Raw genomic sequence first — 23,709 nt, 5'->3', positions numbered from 1 at the left:
AGCAAGGAAGAAGCCACTGCTCCAAAACTGCCATTAAAAAAAGCCAGACTACGGTTTGCAACTGCACATGGGGACAAAGATCGTACTTTTTGGAGAAATGTCCTCTGGTCTGATTAAACAAAAATAGAACTGTTTGGCCAAAATGACCATCGTTATGTTTGGAGGAAAAAGGGGGAGGCTTGCAAGCCGAAGAACACCATCCCAACTGTGAAGCACGAGTGGGGCAGCATCATGTTGTGGGAGTGCTTTGCTGCAGGGGGAAGGAAAATGATGTGGATATATTGAAGCAACATCTCAAGACATCAGTCAGGAAGTTAAAGCTTGGTTGCAAATGGGTCTTCCAAATGGACAATGACCTCAAGCATACTTCCAAAGTTGTGGCAAAATGGCTTAAGGACAACAAATTCAAGGTATTGGAGTGGCCATCACAAAGCCCTGACCTCAATCCTATAGAAAATTTGTGGGCACAACTGAAAAAGCGTGTGCGAGCAAGGAGGCCTACAAACCTGACTCAGTTACACCAGCTCTGTCAGGAGGAATGGGCCAAAATTCAGCCAACTTATTGTGGGAAGCTTGTGGAAGGCTACCCAAAATGTTTGACCCAAGTTAAACAATTTAAAGTCAATGTCACCAAATACTAATTGAGTGTATGTAAACTTCTGACCCACTGGGAATGTGATGAAATAAATAAAAGCTGAAATAAATCATTCTCTCTGCAATTATTCTGACATTTCACGTTCTTAAAATAAAGTGTTGATCCTAACTGACCTAAGACGGGGAATTTTTACGAGGATTAAATTTCAGGTATTGTGAAAAACTGAGCTTAAATCTAGTGTATGTAAACGTCCGACTTCAACTGTAGATGACTGAACTGGGATTCATTTATTTGAAAATGGAGAAAATCCTAGAGACATAAGTTATTAACTGACTTCACAGTGAATGTTTTGTTTCAATCATTGAATTGTTTCCCTCTCCTCTCTCCAGGTCGTACATAAAGATTCTCGTGGAAGTTGTAAAAGGAGGGATATCAACAAACACTTTTTTTCAGACTGGTAAGTGTTCAGTAATAGATATTTTATACCCAATCATGATTTTTAAAGTACATGGCATTTATTCATGTTCTGTTTGCATTTTCAGATCACTCAAAGGTCTTGATACATTTAATGAATAAACAGAGAATTGAAGGGCTGAAGCAAGTTCGCAAGTGTACAGTATGCTTGATAGGAAGAAAGTGTTCTGATGCCCACTAGAGGATCTTTGTGACTCAAATGTAGAACAACCCAAAACGACTTCAGCAATGGAAGGCCCCTTTATTTAAGAACTACAGCATCTGACATTTGACATTTGAGAAACCCAACTGAAGTATAGTTGGACAATGGAGCCACATGAATCAGCTTCTGGACAAAAATGCACCAAGGAGCCACGGGAGAAGCTACAAAGGAAGTGGGTCTCTGAGCCCTCAGCTGTCACAAAAAGAAGCACTTTCGCTGACCCGGAGGGAAAAAGGCACTCGCATCGCGAAAGCCTGCAAAGTGGTGCCAGTGGCAGTAATATTACTGTCTCAGCACAAAAGTATGGCTCTGGGAAGATGTTATCAACTGCAATGGGTCAGCCATCTCAAGACAGTCAATACACACAGGCTTTCCCCCGTACTTACTCCTACCAGTTACCACAACCGTACCCACAGCAGCCCATGCAAGAGCACTTCCTGTCCGGAGCCAAGCCACAGCCTGGTCTGGAGGCCCATGCCTGGCCTTTCGCTGGACAGCTCCCTTCTGACGACATATTCCCTGGACACTCCCGTGCCCATGGAGTATTCTCTCGTCAGAAATCTCCCAGTTTACCCAGTTCTTTTGGCCAGTATTCCAAATCAGGGCCGGAGCTGCCAGAGGAGGGATATAAGAAGGAGCAGAAACCCAAGAAGCCAGGAAAGTACATCTGCCACTACTGTGGAAGGGCTTGTGCGAAACCCAGCGTGCTGAAGAAGCACATTCGTTCACACACTGGGGAACGCCCCTACCCTTGTGTCCCCTGCGGGTTCTCCTTTAAAACCAAGAGTAATTTGTACAAACACCGAAAATCTCATGCCCATGCCATCAAAGCAGGACTAGTCCCATTCTCCGAACTGGCAGCTTCACGCACAGACATGGATCAAGCGTCCTCAGTGGGAGAGACAGATGTACACTCAGACGGTGAACAGAGCACGGACACCGACGAGGAGACAGCAGAGGCCTCTATGTTTATGGACAAAGTCAGCCCCATCCCCCAGATATCATTTGAGATGGACAAAAGCACAATGGAGAAGGGTGGGGAGCCGCCATATGCTGACTCAGCTGAGGAACTAGCTATGGCATCCATGAAAGTGCCTATCCTAATTGTCCCAAAACATGGGATCCCACCAACAGCAATGGAGTGCCCCCCATTCATGGAACTCAAGGCTTCTCACATCAGCTCCCAGGTGAGCCGTGTGGATGACTCTCCTACTATCAAACAGAGACTGGCTCTGAAACTGACAGATAGGAAGGGATCACAGGACTCAGACCAGCAGTCCCAGCAGTCCCTGAACCTTCTGAGTCCACACAGCAAAGGCAGCACAGACTCAGGCTACTTCTCCCTTTCAGAGAGTGCGGAGCAACAGATCAGCCCTCCCAACACAAATGCAAAGTCCTACGAGGAGATCATGTTTGGTCGGACTTGGTATTACAAACCTAACTCTCCTAGATCTAGACAATCCATTGCAGTAGGCATGGGCACTGTTGGCCAAGACACTAACCTAGTCATGGGGAAGATATCTGAAGATCATATATTTTTCCGTAATGATAACAGTGAAGCGCATCTACTAGCAGGCGTTGACCCTAAGCAGTATCCCACAAGCCCTTGCCAAAGCAACACAGGTCTATTAGAAGCTCCTGATTCAGGGCCACTCATTAGGAGTAACTCAATGCCAACATCCTCCCCGACCAACCTCAACGTCCCACCGGGGATAAGAGTGAGCCACTCCTTCGATGAGATGATGACCTCTGATGACGTCTTCTACCCGGGTGCTGCCGGTCTTAGGAGGCTTAGGAGACAGGCAGCTTTTGAGCATTCAGCACATGAAGGGCATGGCGAATCTGAAACCTATGGACACATTCCCAAGAACGCATCCCCATTTGTGGTGTTAAAGCTAGGGGAGCGTAGTCCTGTGGTGCCAGAGCATACAGCATACAGTCCTTATGGTACTAAAGTGGGAATGACAGAGATTGCCACTCGTAAACGCAGGAAGGAAAAGAGTGTAGGGGACGAGGAGGATGGCCCAGGCCAGTATGACAGTAGTGGCTCACTAGATATGGTTGGGGATTATGATTCAAAACAAGGTAGTCAAGTGGGTTCAAGGGCAACACCTACTGGGAAGGGATCCATTGGATCCATGTACAATGCACATAGCCAATCAGACAGTTTTGAAACATGCTGTAGTAGTATGTGCTCAGAGGATGTAGTGCTAGTCCCAGACTCTGACAGAAAGGCAACTGGCAACGTTATCTCTGTCATTCAGCACACAAACTCACTCAGTAGGCCAAACTCCTTTGAGAAGTCAGAGTCCTTCGAGCACCCAACCTACCTGCAAGACAAACCCTCTTACCAATATTCAGAGCAGTCAGATACAGAAAACACAGAAGATGTGCAGAGCCTGGACTCTATCCTGAGGTCTGAGAGCATGGAGCAGCAGAGCGACAGTGATTTAGCTTCACCCAACCAGCCCTGTCACATGCCCCCCAAACTGGTGCGTCAGCCTAACATCCAAGTGCCTGAGATCAGGGTGACGGAGGAGCCAGATAAACCTGAGAAAGAGCCTGATGTACCGACCAAGGAGCCGGAGAAGCACATTGAAGAATTCCAGTGGCCCCAGAGGAGTGAGACGCTGTCCCAGCTCCCTGCTGAGAAGCTGCCTCCTAAAAAGAAGCGTCTGCGTTTGGCAGACCTGGAGCACTCCTCTGGGGAGTCCAGCTTTGAGTCCTGCACCAGCCTGTCCAGGAGCCCCAGCCAGGAAAGCAACCTGTCCCACAGCTCCAACTTCTCTATGTCCTTTGACAAGGAAGAGAGCCTGAAGTCTGTGTCACCGACCAAGCAGGATGACTTTGGCAAGCAGTCTGAGTACAGTGGCAACTCTCTCACCATCCCCGGCCATCACCAGCAGAGGGAGATGCGACGATCCTCATCAGAACAGGCTCCCTGTGCTCTGGCCACCGAGATCCCAGAGATCCGTAGCAAGTCCTTTGACTATGGCAGTCTCTCAACATCATCCAGACAGGGAGAGATTTACTCCAGTGCATCAGCCATGAAAGAACGGAGACGGGGCTACCTAGTAAGGCAGGCATCCCTTAGCGTTTACCCCGAGACTGTAGTGCATGAGCAAGGTGGTCTCGAAATGACCATCAAGCAAGAGCACTCGGATCATGGACCCTTATCTTGGCAGAGCCCCCTATCCTCTCAAGGTTCTCACGGTGCACCAGCCAGCGAAGTAGCAAGACCTAAGAGAGGGTCACATTATCATCTTCTGCAACAGAGAATTAGTGAGGACAGCCAGGAAGACCCAACACTGTTCCAGAAGTCATCTTGTCTGCCAAGTCAACAGTCATCAGAGGGAGAGCATCCAAGTCATGAGCTCATGAGCCAGGAAGCGATGCAATACTCCTCACTCCAGAGCAGCTTGGCTTCACTGCCTTTCCTGCCATTTCAGCCTGGCCTGTTCTGGCATCCGGAGTCAACACAGAGACACAAGCAGCATCTGGCTTTCCAGCCACACCAGTTACAGAAACTACATATCAGACAGCCTAGTATACCGCACATGCTCCAGAAATCCCACCCACCTCTTCATCAGCTACAGCAGATCCAGGAGCAGTGTGACATGAAGGCTGACGGTGCTATCAGTCAGAACTACCAGTATCCCTCCAGGGTCTCCCCCCAGGCCCAGCATTACAGCTCTCCACCGTCTAAAGTGGCCCTCACCGAGAGTAAAATGCTCCTGCAACAGGTCCAGCCAATCTTCGCCACTCAGAATGCAGGTTCACAGCCATCACTCCCAGGTATGCTAATCCCCGTTAGGATACAGACTCACGTGCCATCTTACGGAAGTGTTATGTACACAAGTGTTTCACAGCTCTTAGCTAACCACAGCCAGAGCACTTATTCAGCAAGAGTCATATGCTCAGAGAATGCATCATCCAGTTCACTCACAAGCGGCAGTGTTTCAAAGCACGGAGTTTGCTTTAACCTATCTCAGATCCTTGGTCAGCCTGAGGGAGCTCCACGTTATCCACTCTGGAAAGTTCCAGATCTGAACACCGAACATGGGAGACTAAACACGGGAATTCCGCTGTCGTTGACATCGAGAACCATCTCCACCACGGATGCGTCCTCCAGTAGCGGGGGAAGCAAGCGGATGTTATCACCGGCCAGTAGCCTGGAACTCTTTATAGAGACCAAACAGCAGAAACGGGTCAAGGAGGAGAAGATGTACGGTCAGATTGTAAAGGAGCTGAGCGCTGTCGAGCTGAGTGCTTCGAAGGACAGCATCAAGTTACCAAAGCGTGCACCTCTAAAGAGTGAGGGTTCAATGGACGATCAGGAGAGGATGTCCTCCTCCCCACCAGTAGACTTCCCTTCCACCAAAATCCCAGTGCGTTCCAACGCACCTCACATACCCGATGTGCCACCAGCTGACAGCTTCACTCCCCCTCTGCAAATTGTGATGGACATCCCTGGTGGCAGAGAGTCCCCAGAGGAGCTAGATGTTGATGACTCCTTCACCCCAGAGGCTAGCTCCAGCCCACAGTCCATGGTCTCCTCCAGTGACACTCCAGAGGAGGCCAAGCCGCCCATGGGCAGCAAGATCCCTGTCAACATGCTGGTGCAGCTGGCTGCCAATCAGAGTGGGGGCGCTGCTGGAAGCACTCTGCTGCTCACAGATCTGGCAGACGTTCAGCAGTTCTTCCAGTTCCCCAGTCTTCGCACGGCAACCAGTGTCAGTTGGTGCTTCCTGAATTACACCAAGCCAAACAACGCTCAGACGACTCCCCTAACTTCTGTCTACGGCTCCTGGTGCATCAGCTCCTACAACCCCAACCCTCTCAGCCTCAGCACCAAGGCTACTCTGGCCCTGCTCCGCTCCAAGCAGAGGAAGAACACAGAAACCTACACGATGGCTGCTATGTATCAACCCGGGACTGGAAAACTTGTGTCCTCTCTTGCTTGGAAGCAGAAGTTTGAGCAGGTAATCAACACGTCACATTTGCCTCGTGTTCACAATTCATTACATTTACATTTACTAAATAAGCATTACAGATTTCATAACTCACATGTAAGGTTTAGAAAGTTTGAAATCCCCTACAATATTATAAAATATTATTTCATTACATCTGCCATCAAGTGTTTTTGTCTGTTTGTGAGGATTTAACTTAGTGTTATGCATGTTTTCCATTTGCAGATGAAGCCAGAACTCATGCAGCTAGATGTGAGCAAATATGGGAAGAAAATCAAGGGGCTGAGCTCCAGGGATCGAATCAAGGAGGACCACGGAGAGAAGGAGGCCTCCTCAAAGCAGGCTGAGCCCACTCGCATCAGAATCTTTGAAGGAGGGTATGTCAAGATGGCTGCCATTAGCCATTAAAATGAAAGCCTTTTGATATCAGTGTGGAACCTTCTGGAGACGGCTGCTTAAATTGTTATATTGTTGTGACTTCTATACAAAATGTACAGGTTTGTATAGAAATTATCAGCACTTAAATATGAAATATTTTGTGGTTAAGTTGGATTTAATGGCTGAAACCTTTTCTTCAGGGCCTATGTTATATGAGAATGGTAAAACAATTACTGTGATAACTGAAATGTAGCTATTACATGATTTTGTCAAATTACTGCTTTACGTTCATGGACTTGAAGGCTTTTTCTGCAGAAATAGGATGTATACACTGCATTCAGAATGTATTCAGACCCCTTGACTTTTTCCATATTTTGTTACGTTACAGCCTTATTCTAAAATTGAATACATGGTTTTTTTTACACACAATAACACATAATGACAAAGCAAAAACAGGTTTTTAGAAATTTTTGCAAATGTATTAAAAATACAAAACTGAAATATCACATTTACATAAGTATTCAGACCCTTTACTCAGTACTTTGTTGAAGCACCTTTGGCAGCGATTACAGCCTCGAGTCTTCTTGGGTATGGCACTACAATCTTGGCACATCTGTATTTGGGGAGTTTCTGCCATTCTTCCCTGCAGATCCTCTCAAGCTCTGTCAGGTTGGATGGGGAAAGTCGCTGCACAGATGTTTTCAGGTTTCTCCAGAGATGGGCAATCGGGTTCAAGTCCAGGCTCTGGCTGGGCCACTCAAGGACATTCAGAGACTTGTCCTGGAGCCTGCGTTGTCTTGGCTGTGTGCTTAGGGTCATTGTCCTGTTGGAAGGTGAACCGTCACCCAAGTCTGAAGTCCTGAGCGCTCTGGAGCAGGTTTTCATCAAAGATCTCTCTGTACTTTGCGCCGTTCATCTTTCTCTCGATCCTGACTAGTCTCCCAGGCCCTGCCCCTGAATAACATCCCCACAGAATGATGCTGCCACCACCGTGCTTCACCGTAGGGATGGTGCCAGGTTTCCTCCAGATGTGACACTTGGCATTAAGGCCAAAAAGTTAAATATTGGTTTCATTAGACCAGAGAATATTGTTTCTCATGGTCTGAGAGTATTTAGGTGCCTTTTGGCAAACTCCAAGCGGGCTGTCATGTGCCTTTTACTGAGGAGTGGCTTCCGTCTGGTCACTACCATAAAGGCCTGATTGGTGGAGTGCTGCAGAGATGGTTGTCCTTCTGGAACGTTCTCCCATCTCCACAGAGGAACTCTGGAGCTCTTTCAGAGTGATCATCAGGTTCACCTCCCTGACCAAGGTCCTTCTCCCCCGATTGCTCAGTTTGACCGGGCGGCCAGCTCTAGGAAGAGTCTTGGTGGTTCCAAACTTCTTCCATTTAAGAATGATGGCAGCCACTGTGTTCTTAGGGACCTTCAATGCTGCAGACATTTTTTTGGTACCCTTCCCCAGATCTGTGCCTCAGCACAGTCCTGTCTCGCAGCTCCACGGACAATTCCTTTGAGCTCATGGCTTGGTTTTTTCCCTGATATGCACTGTCAACTGTGGGACCTCATATAGACAGGTGTGTGCCATTCCAAATCATGTCCAATCAATAGAATTTACCACAGGTGGACACCAATCAAGTTGTAGAAAAATCTCATGGATGGTCAATGGAAACCGGATGCAGCTGTGCTCAATTTCGAGTCTCATAGCAAAGGGTTTGAACACTTATGTAAATAAGGTATCTGTTTTTATTTTCAATACATTTGCAAAAATGTCTAAAAACCTGTTTTCGCTTTGTCATTATTTGTAGATTAATGAGGAAAAATAAGGCTGTAAAGTAGAAATGTGGAAAATGTCAAGGGGTCTGAATACCTGCCGAATGCACTGTATATATATAAAGCAGAATGTATTTTTCAGATGGCTTTTAATTGTGATTGAAAGGCGTTACTAGCATAGGCTACTGTTTTTATGGAAATACAGTAGAGCAAAGTTTTGTTGTTTAACTGCCATGGTATTATTGACTACTGTCCGTGAGGCTTCGGGTAACCTCTTTACTTTGGTTCAAGCGATAAATAGATTTCCAAATTATTTTTGAAATAATTTAAAAACAAAAAAAATCACAATCACAAACGGTATCTTGAATATCCCTTTGAAGATATTACCATATTGTTAGATTTCTTCTTCATATAATTCAATTTCAGAAACGAGAACAGCTGTAAAAATGTCTGACCAATACCCAGTTGAATTTGGCACCAGAAATATTTTCTCTGAGCAGTTGCAGGCTAACTTTCCCAATGTAAAGTTAGCTGTTTGATGTATTTGGTATTTGCTCCCTTAACACATGCTTCGATATACTCAAAACCCTCCAATAATGTTGAAAAATCTGATCTTGTTATGATTTCAGGTACAAATCCAATGAAGACTATGTTTACGTGCGGGGCAGAGGAAGAGGGAAGTACATATGTGAAGAGTGTGGGATCCGCTGTAAGAAGCCAAGCATGCTGAAGAAACATATCCGCACACACACCGATGTCAGGCCGTATGTCTGCAAGTTCTGCAACTTTGCTTTTAAAACTAAAGGTGGGTTTCCTTCTTCTGTTTCATATAACCACATGTATGCAAATGTACACCTTTCTTCTGAAGCACTTTAACCTGATAGTTCAAACAAAAACAGTGATCACATTGGAAAAGGATTTATGTAGAACTAAACAGACCTCTGTCTGCACTTCATTGTGGTAAGGTTCTCTCTCTCTCTGCTGCAGTGGAGTGTTGATGAGTGAATTGAAAGGCCAGACGGCCTGTGCTGCTTCCAGTAAGACGTTTTAAAAGTCGTAAACTCTTGTTTCAGGAAACCTGACAAAACACATGAAGTCGAAAGCCCACATGAAGAAGTGCTTGGAGCTCGGGGTGTCAGTGACATCTGTGGAGGATGCGGACGCTGAAGAAGCTGGTATGAATCAGACTGAGCATATCAGGCTGAGCATATTTTATAGAGATGAGCCAAAATTTGATAAATACTGGGCCCTGTATGTTGCACTGGTGCGGTTCTTGAGGAACAATTATCGTAATGAAAAACAGGAGCCGCCTTTGTCAGGTTTATGTAAAATGACCAACTTTAAAAATACACAGTTCACATTCACCCTGCTTGTGGGAAAGAACACCAGTGACCCATTCAATCCAAAATAGTTAAATTGCAGTTGCTGTAAAAGATTTGTAAACGCCTAAATAGAAAGCACTACTGTGTTTGTATGTCTCATTTCCTTGTTAAGACTGCACTAAATGCTGTTTATTTGTCTTGCAGAACAAAGTAGGCTACTATTACTGCATTTGCATAGGGTTTGACTGGATCAACGGTTGGATAAACCATATGTTTCTTTTTAGACAATGGCGAGGATGACCAGAGGGAGTCTGGGAAGATGTCAGGCATCATGGCTGACCACCAGTTCTCAGACGCCGATGATTCTGATGGTGGCGAGGATGACGGGGATGAGGTGGATGACGATGAAGATGATGACGACGATTACGATGGTGAATCCACGCCGAAGACTCGCTCCAGAAGCACCAGCCCTCAGCCCTATGGCATACCATCTCTGTCCGTCACGGACTCTCAGGGCGCCTGCTCCTCAGACCTGCTGGGCCACTGCTCCAAACCACCCCTCTTCAGCTACTTCACCAGCCTGCCCAGCATCCAGATCACCCAGCTCATGGTGCCCAGTGAGGGTGCAGGCCAGGACCAGATGGCAGAGTACCAGCAGCTGCTGCAGGGGGCCCTGGGTGAGAACTATAAGAGCAGGCTAGACGTACCCAGCTCCATGGACGAGGAGTTTGGCCTTTCCCCAGCTCACAGCTCCTCATCATTCGACCTGTCCCCGTCTCGCCTCTCTTCCCCAGGCCTGGACTCCTCCCCTCTCCGAGAGCCGTCCCCCACCTCCACTTCACGCAAGTACCTCTTCCCCCGACGGGACCTGTCCCCCCATGGCCGCCTGTCACCCCACAGAGAGGTGTCCCCTCTCAGGCACATCTCCCCCAAGAGGGACATCTCCTTCAGAAGGGACCTCTCGCCCCGCAGGGACCTTTCCCCCAGGAGTCACATCTCACCCCTGTCCCACACCGGACGCCCCATGTCACCGGGCAGAGAACTGTTGTGCAGGAGGGAGCTGTCTCCACGGAGTCGCCACCGGGGCATGATCAGACCTGTCTCCCCCAGGAGGGGCATGCACCATCACAGTGCCCCCTGGAGTCTGGGCCAGCACCTACACTCAGAGATGGTGCCAATGGGCCAGAGCAGCAGAAGCCATTCAGAGATGGAGACAGTAAGTGTTCCAGAACGTATTAAACTGTTCTATTCTATTATATAAACATTGCACATCAGCCTTCATGAACAGCTCCTTACTGGCATAATATACACTGAGTATACCAAACATTAGGAACACATTCAAAATATTGAGTTGCACCCCCTTTTGCCCTCAGAACAGCCTCAGTTCGTCGGGGCATGGACTCTACAAGGTGTTGAAAGCGTTCCACAGGGATGCTGGCCCATGTTGACTCCAATGCTTCCCACAGTTCTGTCAAGTTAGCTGGATGTCCTTTGGGTGGTGGACCATTCTTGATACACACAGGAAACTGTTGAGCGTTAAAAAACAGCAGCGTTGCAGTTCTTGACACAAACCGGTGCTCCCATTCAAAGGCACTTGCATTTTTTGTCTTGCCCATTCACTCTCTGAATGTCACACATATACAATCCATGTTTCAATTGTCTCAAGACTTAAAAATCCTCCTTTAACCTGTCTCCTCCCCTTTATTAAAGTGGATTTAACAAGTGACATCAATAAGAGATCAGAGCTTTCACCTGGATTCACCTGGTCAGTCTATGTCATGGAATGACATCATAAAGTAGTAACCGCAAACACGTCAACGTCAACAGTGAAGAGGTGACTCCGGGATGCTGGCCTTCTAGGCAGAGTTGCAAAGAAAAAGCCATACCTCAGACTGGCCAATAAAAAAAAAAGATTAAGATGGGCAAAAGAACACAGACACTGGACAGAGGAACTCTGCCTATAAGGCCAGCATCCCGGAGTTGCCTCTTCGCTGTTGATGTTGAGACTGGTGTTTTGCGGGGTACTATTTAATGAAGCTGCCAGTTGAGGACTTGTGAGGCGTCTGTTTCTCAAACTAGACACTAATGTACTTGTCCTCTTGCTCAGTTGTGCACCGGGGCCTCCCACTCCTCTTTCTATTCTGGTAAGAGCCAGTTTGCTCTGTTCTGTGAAGGGAGTAGTACACAGCGTTGTACCAGATCTTCAGTTTCTTGGCAATTTCTCGCATGGAATGGCCTTCATTTCTCAGAACAAGAATAGACTGAAGAGTTTCAGAAGAAAGTCTTTGTTTCTGGCCATTTTGAGCCTGTAATCGAACCCACAAATGCTGATGCTCCAGATACTTAACTAGTCTCAAGTAGGCCAGTTTTATTGCTTCTTTAATCAGAACAACAGTTTTCAGCTGTGCTAACATAATTGCAAAAGGGTTTTCTAATGATTAGCCTTTTAAAATGATAAACTTGGATTAGCTAACACAATGTGCCATTGGAACACAGGAGTGACGGTTGCTGATAATGGGCTTCTGTACGGCTATGTACAGTTTAAGTCGGAAGTTTACATACACACGAGTCATTAAAACTCGTTTTTCGACCACTTTACAAATTTCTTGTTAACAAACTATAGTTTTGGCAAGTCGGTTAGGACATCTACTATGTGCATAACACAAGTCATTTTTCCAACAATTGTTTACAGACAGATTATTTCACTTATAATTCACTGTATCACAATTCCAGTGGGTCAGACGTTTACATACACTAAGTTGACTGTGCCTTTAAACAGCTTGAAAAAATCCAGAAAATGATGTCATGGCTTTAGAAGCTTCTGATGGGCTAATTGACATAATTTGAGTCAATTGGAGGTGTACCTGTGGATGTATTTCAAGCCCTACCTTCAAACTCAGTGCCTCTTTGCTTGACATCATGGGAAAATCTAAAGAAATCAGCCAAGACCTCAGGAAAAAAAATTGTAGACCTCCACAAGTCTGGTTCATCCTTGGGAGCAATTTCCAAATGCCTGAAGGTACCATGTTCATCTGTACAAACAATAGTACGCAAGTATTAACACCATGGGACAACGCAGCTGTCATACCGCTCAGGAAGGAGACGTGTTCTGTCTCCTAGAGATGAATGTACTTTGGTGCGAAAAGTGCAAATCAATTCCAGAACAGCAGAAAAGGACCTTGTGGAGGATGCTGGAGGAAACCGGTACAAAAGCATCTATATCCACAGTAAAACGAGTCCAATATCGACATAACCTAAAAGGCCGCTCAGCAAGGAAGAAGCCACTGCTCCAAAACTGCCATATAAAAGCCAGACTATGGTTTGCAACTGCACATGGGGACAAAGATCGTACTTTTTCGAGAAATGTCCTCTGGTCTGATGAAACAAAAATAGAACTGTTTGGCCATAATGACCATCGTTATGTTTGGAGCAAAAAGGGGGAGGATTGCAAGCCGAAGAACACCATCCCAACCGTGAAGCACGAGTGTGGCAGCATCATGTTGTGGGGGTACTTGCTGCAGGAGGGACTGGTGAACTTCACAAAATAGATGGCATCATGAGGCAGGAAAATTATGTGGATATATTGAGCAACATCTCAAGACATCATTAAGCAAGTTAAAGCTTGGTCGCAAATGGGTCTTCCAAATGGACAATGACCCCAAGCATACTTCCAAAGTTGTGGCAAAATGGCTTGAGGACAAGAAAGTCAAGGTATTGGAGTGGCCATCACAAAGCCCTGACCTCAATCCTATAGAAAATGTGTGGGCAGAACTGAAAAGGCGTGTGCGAGCAATGAGGCCTACAAACCTGACTCAGTTACACCAGCTCTGTCAGAAGGAATGGGCCAAAATTCACCCAACTTATTGTGGGAAGCTTGTGGAAGGCAACCTGAAACGTTTGACCCAAGTTTAACAATTTAAAGGCAGTGCCACCAAATACTATTTGAGTGTATGTAAACGTCTGACCCACTGGGAATGTGATGAAAGAAATAAAAGCTGAAATAAATCATTCTCTCTACTATTATTCTGACATTTCACATTCTTAAAATAAAGTGGTGATCCTAACTGACCTAAGACAGGGTATTTTTACTAGGATTAAATGTCAGGAATTGTGAAAAACTGAGTTGAAATGTATTTGGCTAAGGTTTATTTAAACTTCAGAATTCAACTGTTGATATTCCATAAATAAATCTGCCGTTTCCAGCTACAATAGTAATTTACAACATTAACAATGTCTACACTGTATTTCAATTTGATGTTAATTTAATGGACCAAAAAATTGCTTTTCTTTCAAAAACAAGGACATTTCTAAGTCACCCTTAACTTTTGAATGATAGTGTGTGTGTGTGTGTGTGTGTATATGTACTGAAGAAAAATATAAATGCAAGATGTGTTAATCCCGTGTTTCATGTGCTGAAATAAAAGATCCCCGAATCTTTCCATACGCACAAAAATCTTATTTCTCTAATGTTGTGCAGATTTTTTAATTCCCTGTTAGTGAACATTTCTCCTTTGCCAAGACAATCCATCCACCTGACAGGTGTGGCATATCAAGAAGTTGATTAAAACAGCATGATCATAACACAGGTGCACCTTGTGCTGGGGACAATAAAGGCCACTCTAAAATGTGCAGTTTTGTCACACAACACAGTGCCACATATGTCTCATGTTTTGAGGGAGCGTGAAGTTGGCATGCTGACTGCAGGAATGTCCACCAGAGCTGTTGCCAGAGAATTTAATGTTAATTTATCCACCATAAGCTGCCTCCATCGTCATTTTAGAGAATTTGTCAGTACTCCCAACCGGCATCAAAACCGCAGACCATGTGTAACCACTCCAGCCTAAGACCTCCACATCCAGCTTCTTTACCTGTGGGATCGTCTGAGACCAGCCACCCGGACAACTGATGAAACTGAGGAGTATTTCTGTCTGTAATAAAGCCCTTTTGTGGGGAAAAACTCATTCTGATTTGCTGGGACTGGCTTCCCCGTGGGTGGGCCTGGCTCCTAAATGGGTGGGCCTATGCCTTCCCAGGTCCACCCATGGCTGCGCCCCTGCCCAGTCATGTGAAATCCATAGATTATGGCCTAATTCATTTATTTCAATTGACTGATTTCCTTATATGAACTGTAACAGAGTAAAATTGTTGAAATTGTTATATGTTGCGTTTATATTTTTGTTCAGTGTATTATTAGTGGCTGCTTTTTTAGGATGATAAATGGAGAGTCTAACTTAAAGTTATAGTACAATGGAACCATGCAGGCCCACTATAGAGTGCTCTTACAGTCTCTGCGGTCGTTTCTATTTATATATGTGGCTAATTAAGAATCCCTGGGGAAAGGGGAAAAATGCAGTATTCTTGCACTGTGGAGTCATTCTTGACTTCTCCACACCATCTGGTTGGTTTCTGTGGTACTGAGGGATAAAAAGATAAGGCAACCGTAGCCATAATGTACTGTAAGCTTGGCTCATCACTCAGTGGTTAATAACTGTTATTTTTGTTCTTAAGAGTCTTTTTAAACCCGGCCAGTTTAAATGAAGCGTGAAATGGAGCCCGCTTCAGCTGTATAATATATATTTTTTTGAAAATTCATATTTTGACTTCTTTTTAGCTGGTAATAGATTTGTCGTATTTGAGCTGATTTTTCCTACCATCTCAAGATCCATTAAAATCCCAAGTAACACTTAATTTGGATAGTCCATCTGTAGAAGATCTACAGATGATCAGTAACCTTTCAACTACATCTGTACTAACCCTAACCCTTATCCTAATGCTAAACTTAACCCTAACCTTAACCCTTACCCTAATCCATATTTTAAACCTAACCTTAACCATAACCAGCATTTGCTTATCAACCGATAGTTTGTTGATAGTATGAAGAAGCACAAGGCAAAGTTATTTTTCCAATTAAATACAATTCCTAAAAATGATTGGCTATTTACATTGACTGTAAATAAATGTTGTTTCATGCATTTGCCTATTTTCATGCAGTGCATTCGGGAAATAATTCAGACCCCTTGACATTTTCCACATTTTGTTATATTACAGCCTTATTCTAAAATGGATTCAATTGGTTTTTTTTACCTCCTCAGTCTACACAGAATACACCATAATGACAATAAATACTTACAGTACCAGTCAAAAGTTTGGACACACCTACTCATTCCAGTGTTTTTCTTTATTTTGGCTATTTCTACATTGTAGAATAATAGTGAAGACATCAAAACTATGAAATAACACATATGGAATCATTTAGTATCCAAAAAAGTATTAAACAAATCAACATACATTTTATATTTGAAATTCTTCAAAGTATCCACCCTTTGCCTTGATGACAGCTTTGCACACTCTTGGCCCTTGAAACCTGTTTTTGCTTTGTCATTGTGGGGTATTGTGTGTAGATAGATGAGACTTTTTTGTATTGAATCCATTTTAGAATAACGCTGTAAGGTAACAAAATGTGGAAAGCCTGTTACTTGCGAGGCACATCATGGGCATTAAATAACTTGTTTTTTTATTTCACTGGACTGATAGTTCGATTTCAGATCAGTTATTAAGAAATGTATATTTTTTCATAGCAGATCATTGAGAGTATCTATACAGCTCCTGCTGTCTATAGAAAGTTGAAAACAGCAGGTCTGGGACAGGTAGCACGTCCGGTGAACAGGTCAGGGTTCCATAGCCGCAGGCAGAACAGTTGAAACTGGAGCAGCAGCACGGCCAGGTGGACTGGGGACAGCAAGGAGTCATCATGTCATGTAGTCCTGAGGCATGGTCCTAGGTCCTTAGGTCCTCCGAGAGAGAGAGAGAGATAATTAGAGAAAGCATACTTAAATTCACACAGGACACCGGATAAGACAGGAGAAATACTCCAGATATAACAGACTGACCCTAGCCCCCCGACACATAAACTATTGCAGCATAAATACTGGAGACTGAGACAGGAGGGGTCAGGAGGCACTAATAAATATTAATAAATATTTCAAATGTTGCGTATATTACGTTTATTTTATTTGATGACTTTATTATTTCTTTAAGTCATCCTCTCATCTCTATAGAGCTGCTGCCTATGCTGTCTGACAAAATCACAAATGTAATAATTATTTTAGTAATTCTCACCTTGCGAGCAAAACATTTTAGCGGCCCCCCTCATGACAGCGAAGAGAGACATTTTTTGTTTAAAAGTCCATTTCTTGCAATTCTACATGTTTTGCCACGGGGCAGAGAGAAGATTTTACAATTGTAGTGTCGTCTGCAAACTTGATGATTGAGTTGGATGCGTGCATGGCCACGCAGTCGTGGGTGAACAGGGAGTACAGGAGAGGGCTGAGAACGCACCCTTGTGGGGACCCAGTGTTGAGGATCAGCGGGGTGGAGATGTTGTTACCTACCAACACCACCTGGGGGCGGCCCGTCAGGAAGTCCAGGACCCAGTTGCACAGGGCGGGGTTGAGACCCAGGGTCTCGAGCTTAATGACGAGTTTGGAGGGTAGGTACTATGGTGTTAAATGCTGAGCTGTAATCGATGAACAGCATTCTTACATAGGTATTCCTCTTGTCCAGATGGGTTAGGGCAGTGTGCAGTGTGATGGCGATTGCGTCGTCTGTGGACCTATTGGGTCGGTAAGCAAATTGGAGTGGGTCTAGGGTGACAGGTAAGGTGGAGGTGATATGATCCTTGACTAGTCTCTCAAAGCACTTCATGATGACGGAAGTGAGTGCTACAGGGCGGTAGTCATTTAGCTCAGTTACCTTAGCTTTCTTGGGAACAGGAACAATGGTGGCCCTCTTGAAGCATGTGGGGACAACAGACTGGGATAAGGATTGATTGTCTGTAAACACACCAGCCAGCTGGTCTGCGCATGCGCTGAGGACGCGGCCGGGGATGCCGTCTGGGCCTGCAGCCTTGCAAGGGTTAACACGTTTAAATGTTTTACTCACGTTGGCTGCAGTGAAGGAGAGCCCGCAGGTTTTGGTAGCGGGCCGTGTTAGTGGCACTGTATTGTCCTCAAAGCGAGCAAAAAAGTTGTTTATTCTGTCTGGGAGCAAGGCATCGTGATCTGCAACGGAGATCTGAGATCATCTGCATATTCTATAGTCTAAGATCCACAGACCCTATTTATCTTTGGCCACTATATTTTGTACTGAATTCATCTTGTATTGTTTCAGGATCAGAGGAAGGATTCCCCTCCCCACAGCAGCCAGGAGTCCCCACGGCCACACCAGGGCCTGTTCAGCCACCTCCCCCTGCACTCCCAGCAGCAGGTCCGCACCCCCTTCCCCATGATCCCCATCGGGGGCATCCAGATGGTGCACTCCGTGGCCACCTCAGTCACCGGCCTGGCCCACCCTGCCCGCCTCCCCCTGCAGAAGAGCACGTCCGAGGAGTCTAGCACCAGTGAAGTGTCCTTCCCGCTGGGCAAGGGGTCCACCGGGTCCCCCGATTCGCCCCAGTGCCATGAAAGAATGCAGAGGACCCCGGTTCCTTCCTCCAGCCCGTCCTTACCCAGGTCAGGAAGTCGCCAGGACTGCGCAGACATGTCCAACATCAAGGACAGTAAGCAGCAGGAGGAGAGCATACAGACATGTACCAAAGCTATTGCCTCTCTCCGCATCGCTACCGAACATGACTCTCTGGAGAAAGGCGGGGTGGCGTGCTCTTTAGAGCCCCACCAGAGACGTCGCTCCCCGCTGCCTCACCCCTGCCATCCCCCTCACCCCATCCCTCAGGAGAGCGCCCCCAGCAGGATTCAGCACTTTAGTGGCCTAGAGGTTAGGCAGTCCCCGGCCGGCCACTCGGCATCCCCTCTTCCCCTACCCTCCAGCTCCAGCTCAGAGACCTCCCTGCCGGCCACATCAAAGGGCCCCACGGCAGGGCCAGGCCACCATGTCAAGGAGAGGTCACCAGGTCAACAGGGCCCAGGGGAAAGGGCAGCAAGCACAAAGAGAGGCAAAGATATATCAAAGGACTCCACAGAGAACAGGTGAACGTTGTTTAAAAAGGGAGGGACGTGCAACGTAAAGACATCAACCCATACTATTGCACACACACAACACAAGAACACAGAGAGACAGACATTCAAACACACACACGCAAACACAAAAAAGTCTTTAAACAAGCAAATTAAGTAGATACTCTGTAGTTTCAATGTATGTGTATAGCATGCCTTTTATAACCTGGTTTGCTATTTTAACAATGTATTTCTTATTTAAAGTTTCAGAGAATATACAGACAGTATAAGTTAACTTATCCATGAGCCTGACCAAATTGCTTATGGACTCCAGTCTGGTACGTTTAAATGTACAGATGTGTGTGCCTTTTCTTTACTTTCTGCTCATATTCTTATAAGCATATTAAGCAGGAAGAAATGTAAATATATAAAGTTTATCAGCTTTGTAATACATGCAATTTCCCGTCTTTTTTGGACACTTGAGTCTGAATGATGTGAAGTATCAATATATGTAAGGTTGCACTAAAACATATTTTTATATGAGTGAAATTAAATGGCTTTTGTGTACAGCAACAATTCTATAATACTATTTATTGTATCATGTTTTATAAATTGTAAATTTTTCTTAATGTTGTGGATGCCTTTTCTATGTAAAGCATGGGTTTTGCTATGGCGTAATTAGAGCAAAAAATATGTACACTGTAAAATGGCTTTATATGTTAGTGAATACACTTTACTTGGAAGTATATACATATTATTAAATTTACAAGAATATATACCTATTGTATAAATATATATATTCTATATATATATATATATATATATATATATATATATATATCTGCACTTACATTTTGGATTGACACCCACATACAGTATGGTAGTTAGTTCTAAATGCTTGTACCCTTTTCTCTCCTGCTGGATTGGCTACACTAGTTGTGATTTTGTAATTTTTTTACAAAAAAGTAGAACTTATTATTTTTTTGTTCAACATGTGCACTTATGCATTTTCTTTCTTTTTGTTGTCGTTCATCGCTTACTGAAGTAGTAGTGAAATATTAAAGATAGTTTGATCTTCTGTGAATCACGTTGCTTGAAGTACTTGATTTAATGAGTAGTATGGGGAACATTCCAGCAGATGTAAATATTGAATGCCCATGAATCTGTATATATATATATATATATATATATATATATATATATATATATATATATATATACATACATACACACACACACACACACACACACATGCAGTCATACACATTTATACATGGAAAGAGTTGATTCTGGGCAATGCCGTCAGTTAATCCCCAAAACATTTTTAAAGGCTTGTACACACAGATATCAAGAACTCTGAAAAAATGCACCTTATGTTCCCTAAATTTTGGGGGTACAATCTCATAATATATACATTTTGGAACTGGAATTTGGAATCCCCAGTTGCTTGTAAAAAGCTGTGCAAATAAACAACCTAAATGAATGGGAGCACTCAGCCAGTCACTCTTATGTATTTTGTATGGTGTGTATAAGATCTGTGTATTTTACTCTTTGGACATTTTTGTCAGTAGTCCCTGGTATTCACTTAACTGTATTAACATGTCTTTAAAATCTAAGGTATCAAAGCACAAATCATTGTATAGAAAAAAAAAGAAAAAAAAGGTAAACATACATAAAAAGGGTAACTTTGTGATGTTCAGTGGAAAGTACAATATCATGTAAGACCCCAGTTTCAATAATGAATCACAGTACAGGTGAGAAAAAACGTTTTTTTTTGTTAAAAAATAAATAAATACGACTACAATAATATGCATGTTCTCGATGCTTTCATTCTTTGTCTTCCTCAAGTGCTTCATATGTACATACAGTGCCAGTCAAATGTTTGGACACACTTACACACTACAGGGTTTTTACTTAATATTGAATATTTTCTACATTGTAGAAAAATAGTGAAGGCATCAAAACTATGAAATAACACATATGGAATCATGTAGTAACCAAAAAAGTGTAAACAAATCAAAATATATTTTATATTTGAGATTCTTCAAAGTAGCCACCATTTCCCTTGATGATAAAAGTTAAGTTATTAAAAGTTAATTTGTGGAATTTCTTTCCTTCTTAATGCGTTTGAGCCAATCAGTTGTGTTGTGACACGGTAGCGGTGGTATACAGAAGATGGCCCTATTTGGTAAAAGACCAAGTCCATATTATGGCAAGAACAGCTCAAATAAGCAAAGAGAAACGACAGTCCATTATTACTTCAAGACATGAAGGTCAGTCAATCCAGAAAATGTTAAGACTTGGACTTCATATTTGCAATATCATGTAGGCCAACACTACATTTCACACTTTACAGTACCATAGGCGCAACAGGAGTCAATGCATACAAACCATGTAGAGGCGCTGGTGTCACGTCCTGACCAGCAGAGGGCGTATTGCTTAGTCTTGGTCAGGATGTGGCAGGTGGTTTGTGTTTGTTGAATGTTGTGTTGGTGATTGGGACTTCCAATTGAAGGCAGGTGTGTATAGTTGCCTTTGATTGGATGTCCTATATAGGTATGTGTGTTTGTCTTTGGGGTTGTGGGGAATTGTTTTTGCACTGCGTTTTTGGATAGCCTGCAAAACTGTTGTTGATCGTGAGTACCGTTTATTGTTTTGTTTTTTCCTGTGGATGCTTTTCATTTTCCAATTAAAATAATGAGTATCCACATACCCGCTGCGCCTTGGTCCTTCTCTATCCAGTATGACATTTTCAGCAACGAGTACGACATATTCTGTGACAGCTGGATTCAAACCGTATCTCAGAAGATCCACATTAAAATCTACAGGTAATTTCCGATTGAGCCAACACATCGCGTTATAAATTGGATCTTGATCACTTTGGATGGTATACACTTTATCAACTACCTCAGTTATACCTCTTATATATATATATATATATATATATACCACTTATATAAAACCTTAAAGATCTCATCTCCAGCTGCTCATTTTTGGCTATCCCTGAACACACTTCCCTGCGTGTAGTTACTTCCCTTTGGTTTAATCCACTCTGACACAACTAGGTTGGTTATTCTCACTAATGTGTTTGTCTTTCAGATCACTTTGAAAGATACTTTGATCTTAGGGTATTTTAGACCTGGTGAGTCTATATGTTTCTACTTTGAAAGTCATCTGTTTACGTAAATTCACATGGGAATTCTCCCTTTAGATCTTCAGTAACTCAGAGACCCATTTTGGATTGTCAGATTGTCATCCTCATGAATACTGCAACTGACAAATTGCTCTTACAGTATGTCGGTATTCAGGTAGAGTACACAATACAGCCGGCAAATGACTAGCCTATTGGTTATTTTGTATCCAGGCGTGTGGGTGCAGTGGCCTGGTGCTGTCACAGCTGTGAGTGAGCATGTTAATGTATTATTTTCCTTACATCTCCATCAGGGTGGCAGGCAGGCAGTGGGTTGAGCGTCCGCCCCTTGGACATGGCTGTGTCACCCAGACACCTGCCATCCGTCTGGCCTTGTCCTGTCTTTTCATGTCCAACCCTCTCTGATGAACGGCTACCACAGACGGATCAGGACTGCAGGACGGGCTGCTGGAGCCAGCCTCTGAATATTAAGCACAGCCCAGAGGTTTTTCCTGGCCCGAAAGATAGCCCACCTACTCTCTATTGTTCTCTTACAGACATTTACAGTTGTCATTGATTTAACGGTGAGGCATGTACAGTAAATTAAAACTTGAAAAAAACACTCCTTGAAAAAAGGAGTGGCCATCCCTATAATGCCACAATCACCCACTTCCCCCTTTGTATTGAGTGGGTATTGTGAAATGTTGTCGAGCAAGAGAAACATTAGTTATGGGTTTAGAGGGTGTGCTGTAGCATGCCTCTAAGGATATAGTTACTGTACATTACAGCTCTTTGATGTCATTGATCATAACCTATTGCTGAAAAAAACATAGCTGTTATGGATTTGCGTCCTCTGCCTTATTATGGGCTGCCGGCTAGGGCCATTATTGTTTTCTGTTTTTACAAATGACCTTCCACTGACCTTGAATAAAGCCTGTGTCTATGTACACTGGCGACTCAACAGTATACACATTGGCTGCAACATTCAAATAAATAACAGAAATTGAACATAGAGCTCCAGTCAGTTTCAGAATGGGTAACTAGCAGCAGGCTGGTGCTAAATATCTCAAAAACTTAAAACATCATTTGTGGGACAAATCACTCAATCTGTTATTGAATAATGTGGCTATTGAGCAAGTTGAGACTAAACTGCTGGGTGCAACCCTAGATAGCAAGCTGTCATGGTCAAAACATATAGACTCAATGGTTGCTAAAATGGGAAGAGGTCTGTCCATGATAGGGCGTTGCTCTGCCTTATTGACATTTCAGTCGACCAGACAGGCCCTCATTTTTTTGTCACCCGGACTACTGCCCAGCTGTGTGGTCATGTGCAGCAAAGAAGGACATAGATAAATTGCAGATGGACCAGAACAAAGAATTTATCGCACTTAGATGTACATGGGAAAGTGTCAGTAACATGCAGGCCAGTCTCTCCTTTCTCAAAGTTGAGGAGAGATTGACTGCATCACTTTTGGTGTTTGTGCGAGGTATTGATGTGTTGAAGGTACCGACCTGTCTGTTCAAGCAGTTGGCACACAGTTCAGACACTCATTGGTACAACACAAGACATGCAACCAGAGGTCTCTTCAAAGTCCCCAGATCCAGAACAGAGGCTGGGAAACACACAGTATTAAATAGAGCCATGACTACATGGAACTCTCTACCACCCCAGGTAACTCAAGCTAGCAATAAAAGCAGTTAAAAAACGGATAAAAGAACACCATACTGCACAAAGGGGACTGTGAAGAGACACAGCCATTTTATATACATTGCATTGTAATTTGCACTGTACTATGTATTAGACCTAGATATTGTGTGTATGTACTGATATGTTGGCTATGTGTGACGTTTTAAATTGATGTATTTCAGTCCTTGACTTGTTCTGTAATATGTATTATGTCATGTTTCATGTGGACC

The 23,709-nt window shown here is 44.0% G+C and overlaps 1 protein-coding gene across 3 annotated transcripts in view; it reads left to right on the top strand.

The window, feature by feature from the left end:
- The window catches only part of LOC106607821 (HIVEP zinc finger 2), a 97,947-nt gene extending 77,474 nt beyond the window's left edge, over positions 1-20,473 (top strand). For all 3 annotated transcript variants that reach the window (XM_014205212.3, XM_014205213.3, XM_014205214.3), the window contains 7 exons: positions 985-1,052; positions 1,138-6,253; positions 6,467-6,618; positions 9,019-9,194; positions 9,463-9,564; positions 9,996-10,927; positions 17,881-20,473. In XM_014205212.3, the coding sequence (XP_014060687.1) occupies positions 1,376-6,253; positions 6,467-6,618; positions 9,019-9,194; positions 9,463-9,564; positions 9,996-10,927; positions 17,881-18,699 (7,059 nt within the window). In that variant the 5' untranslated portion in view covers positions 985-1,052; positions 1,138-1,375 and the 3' untranslated portion in view covers positions 18,700-20,473. The remainder of the gene's footprint in view (positions 1-984; positions 1,053-1,137; positions 6,254-6,466; positions 6,619-9,018; positions 9,195-9,462; positions 9,565-9,995; positions 10,928-17,880) is intronic.
- Positions 20,474-23,709: the final 3,236 nt, after the last annotated feature.

The sequence above is a fragment of the Salmo salar genome, chromosome 06 (assembly GCF_965601325.2).
Source record: "Salmo salar chromosome 06, fSalSal1, whole genome shotgun sequence".
NCBI classification, from domain to species: Eukaryota; Metazoa; Chordata; class Actinopteri; order Salmoniformes; family Salmonidae; genus Salmo; species Salmo salar.
This window is presented reverse-complemented; position numbering and strand designations above follow the sequence as displayed.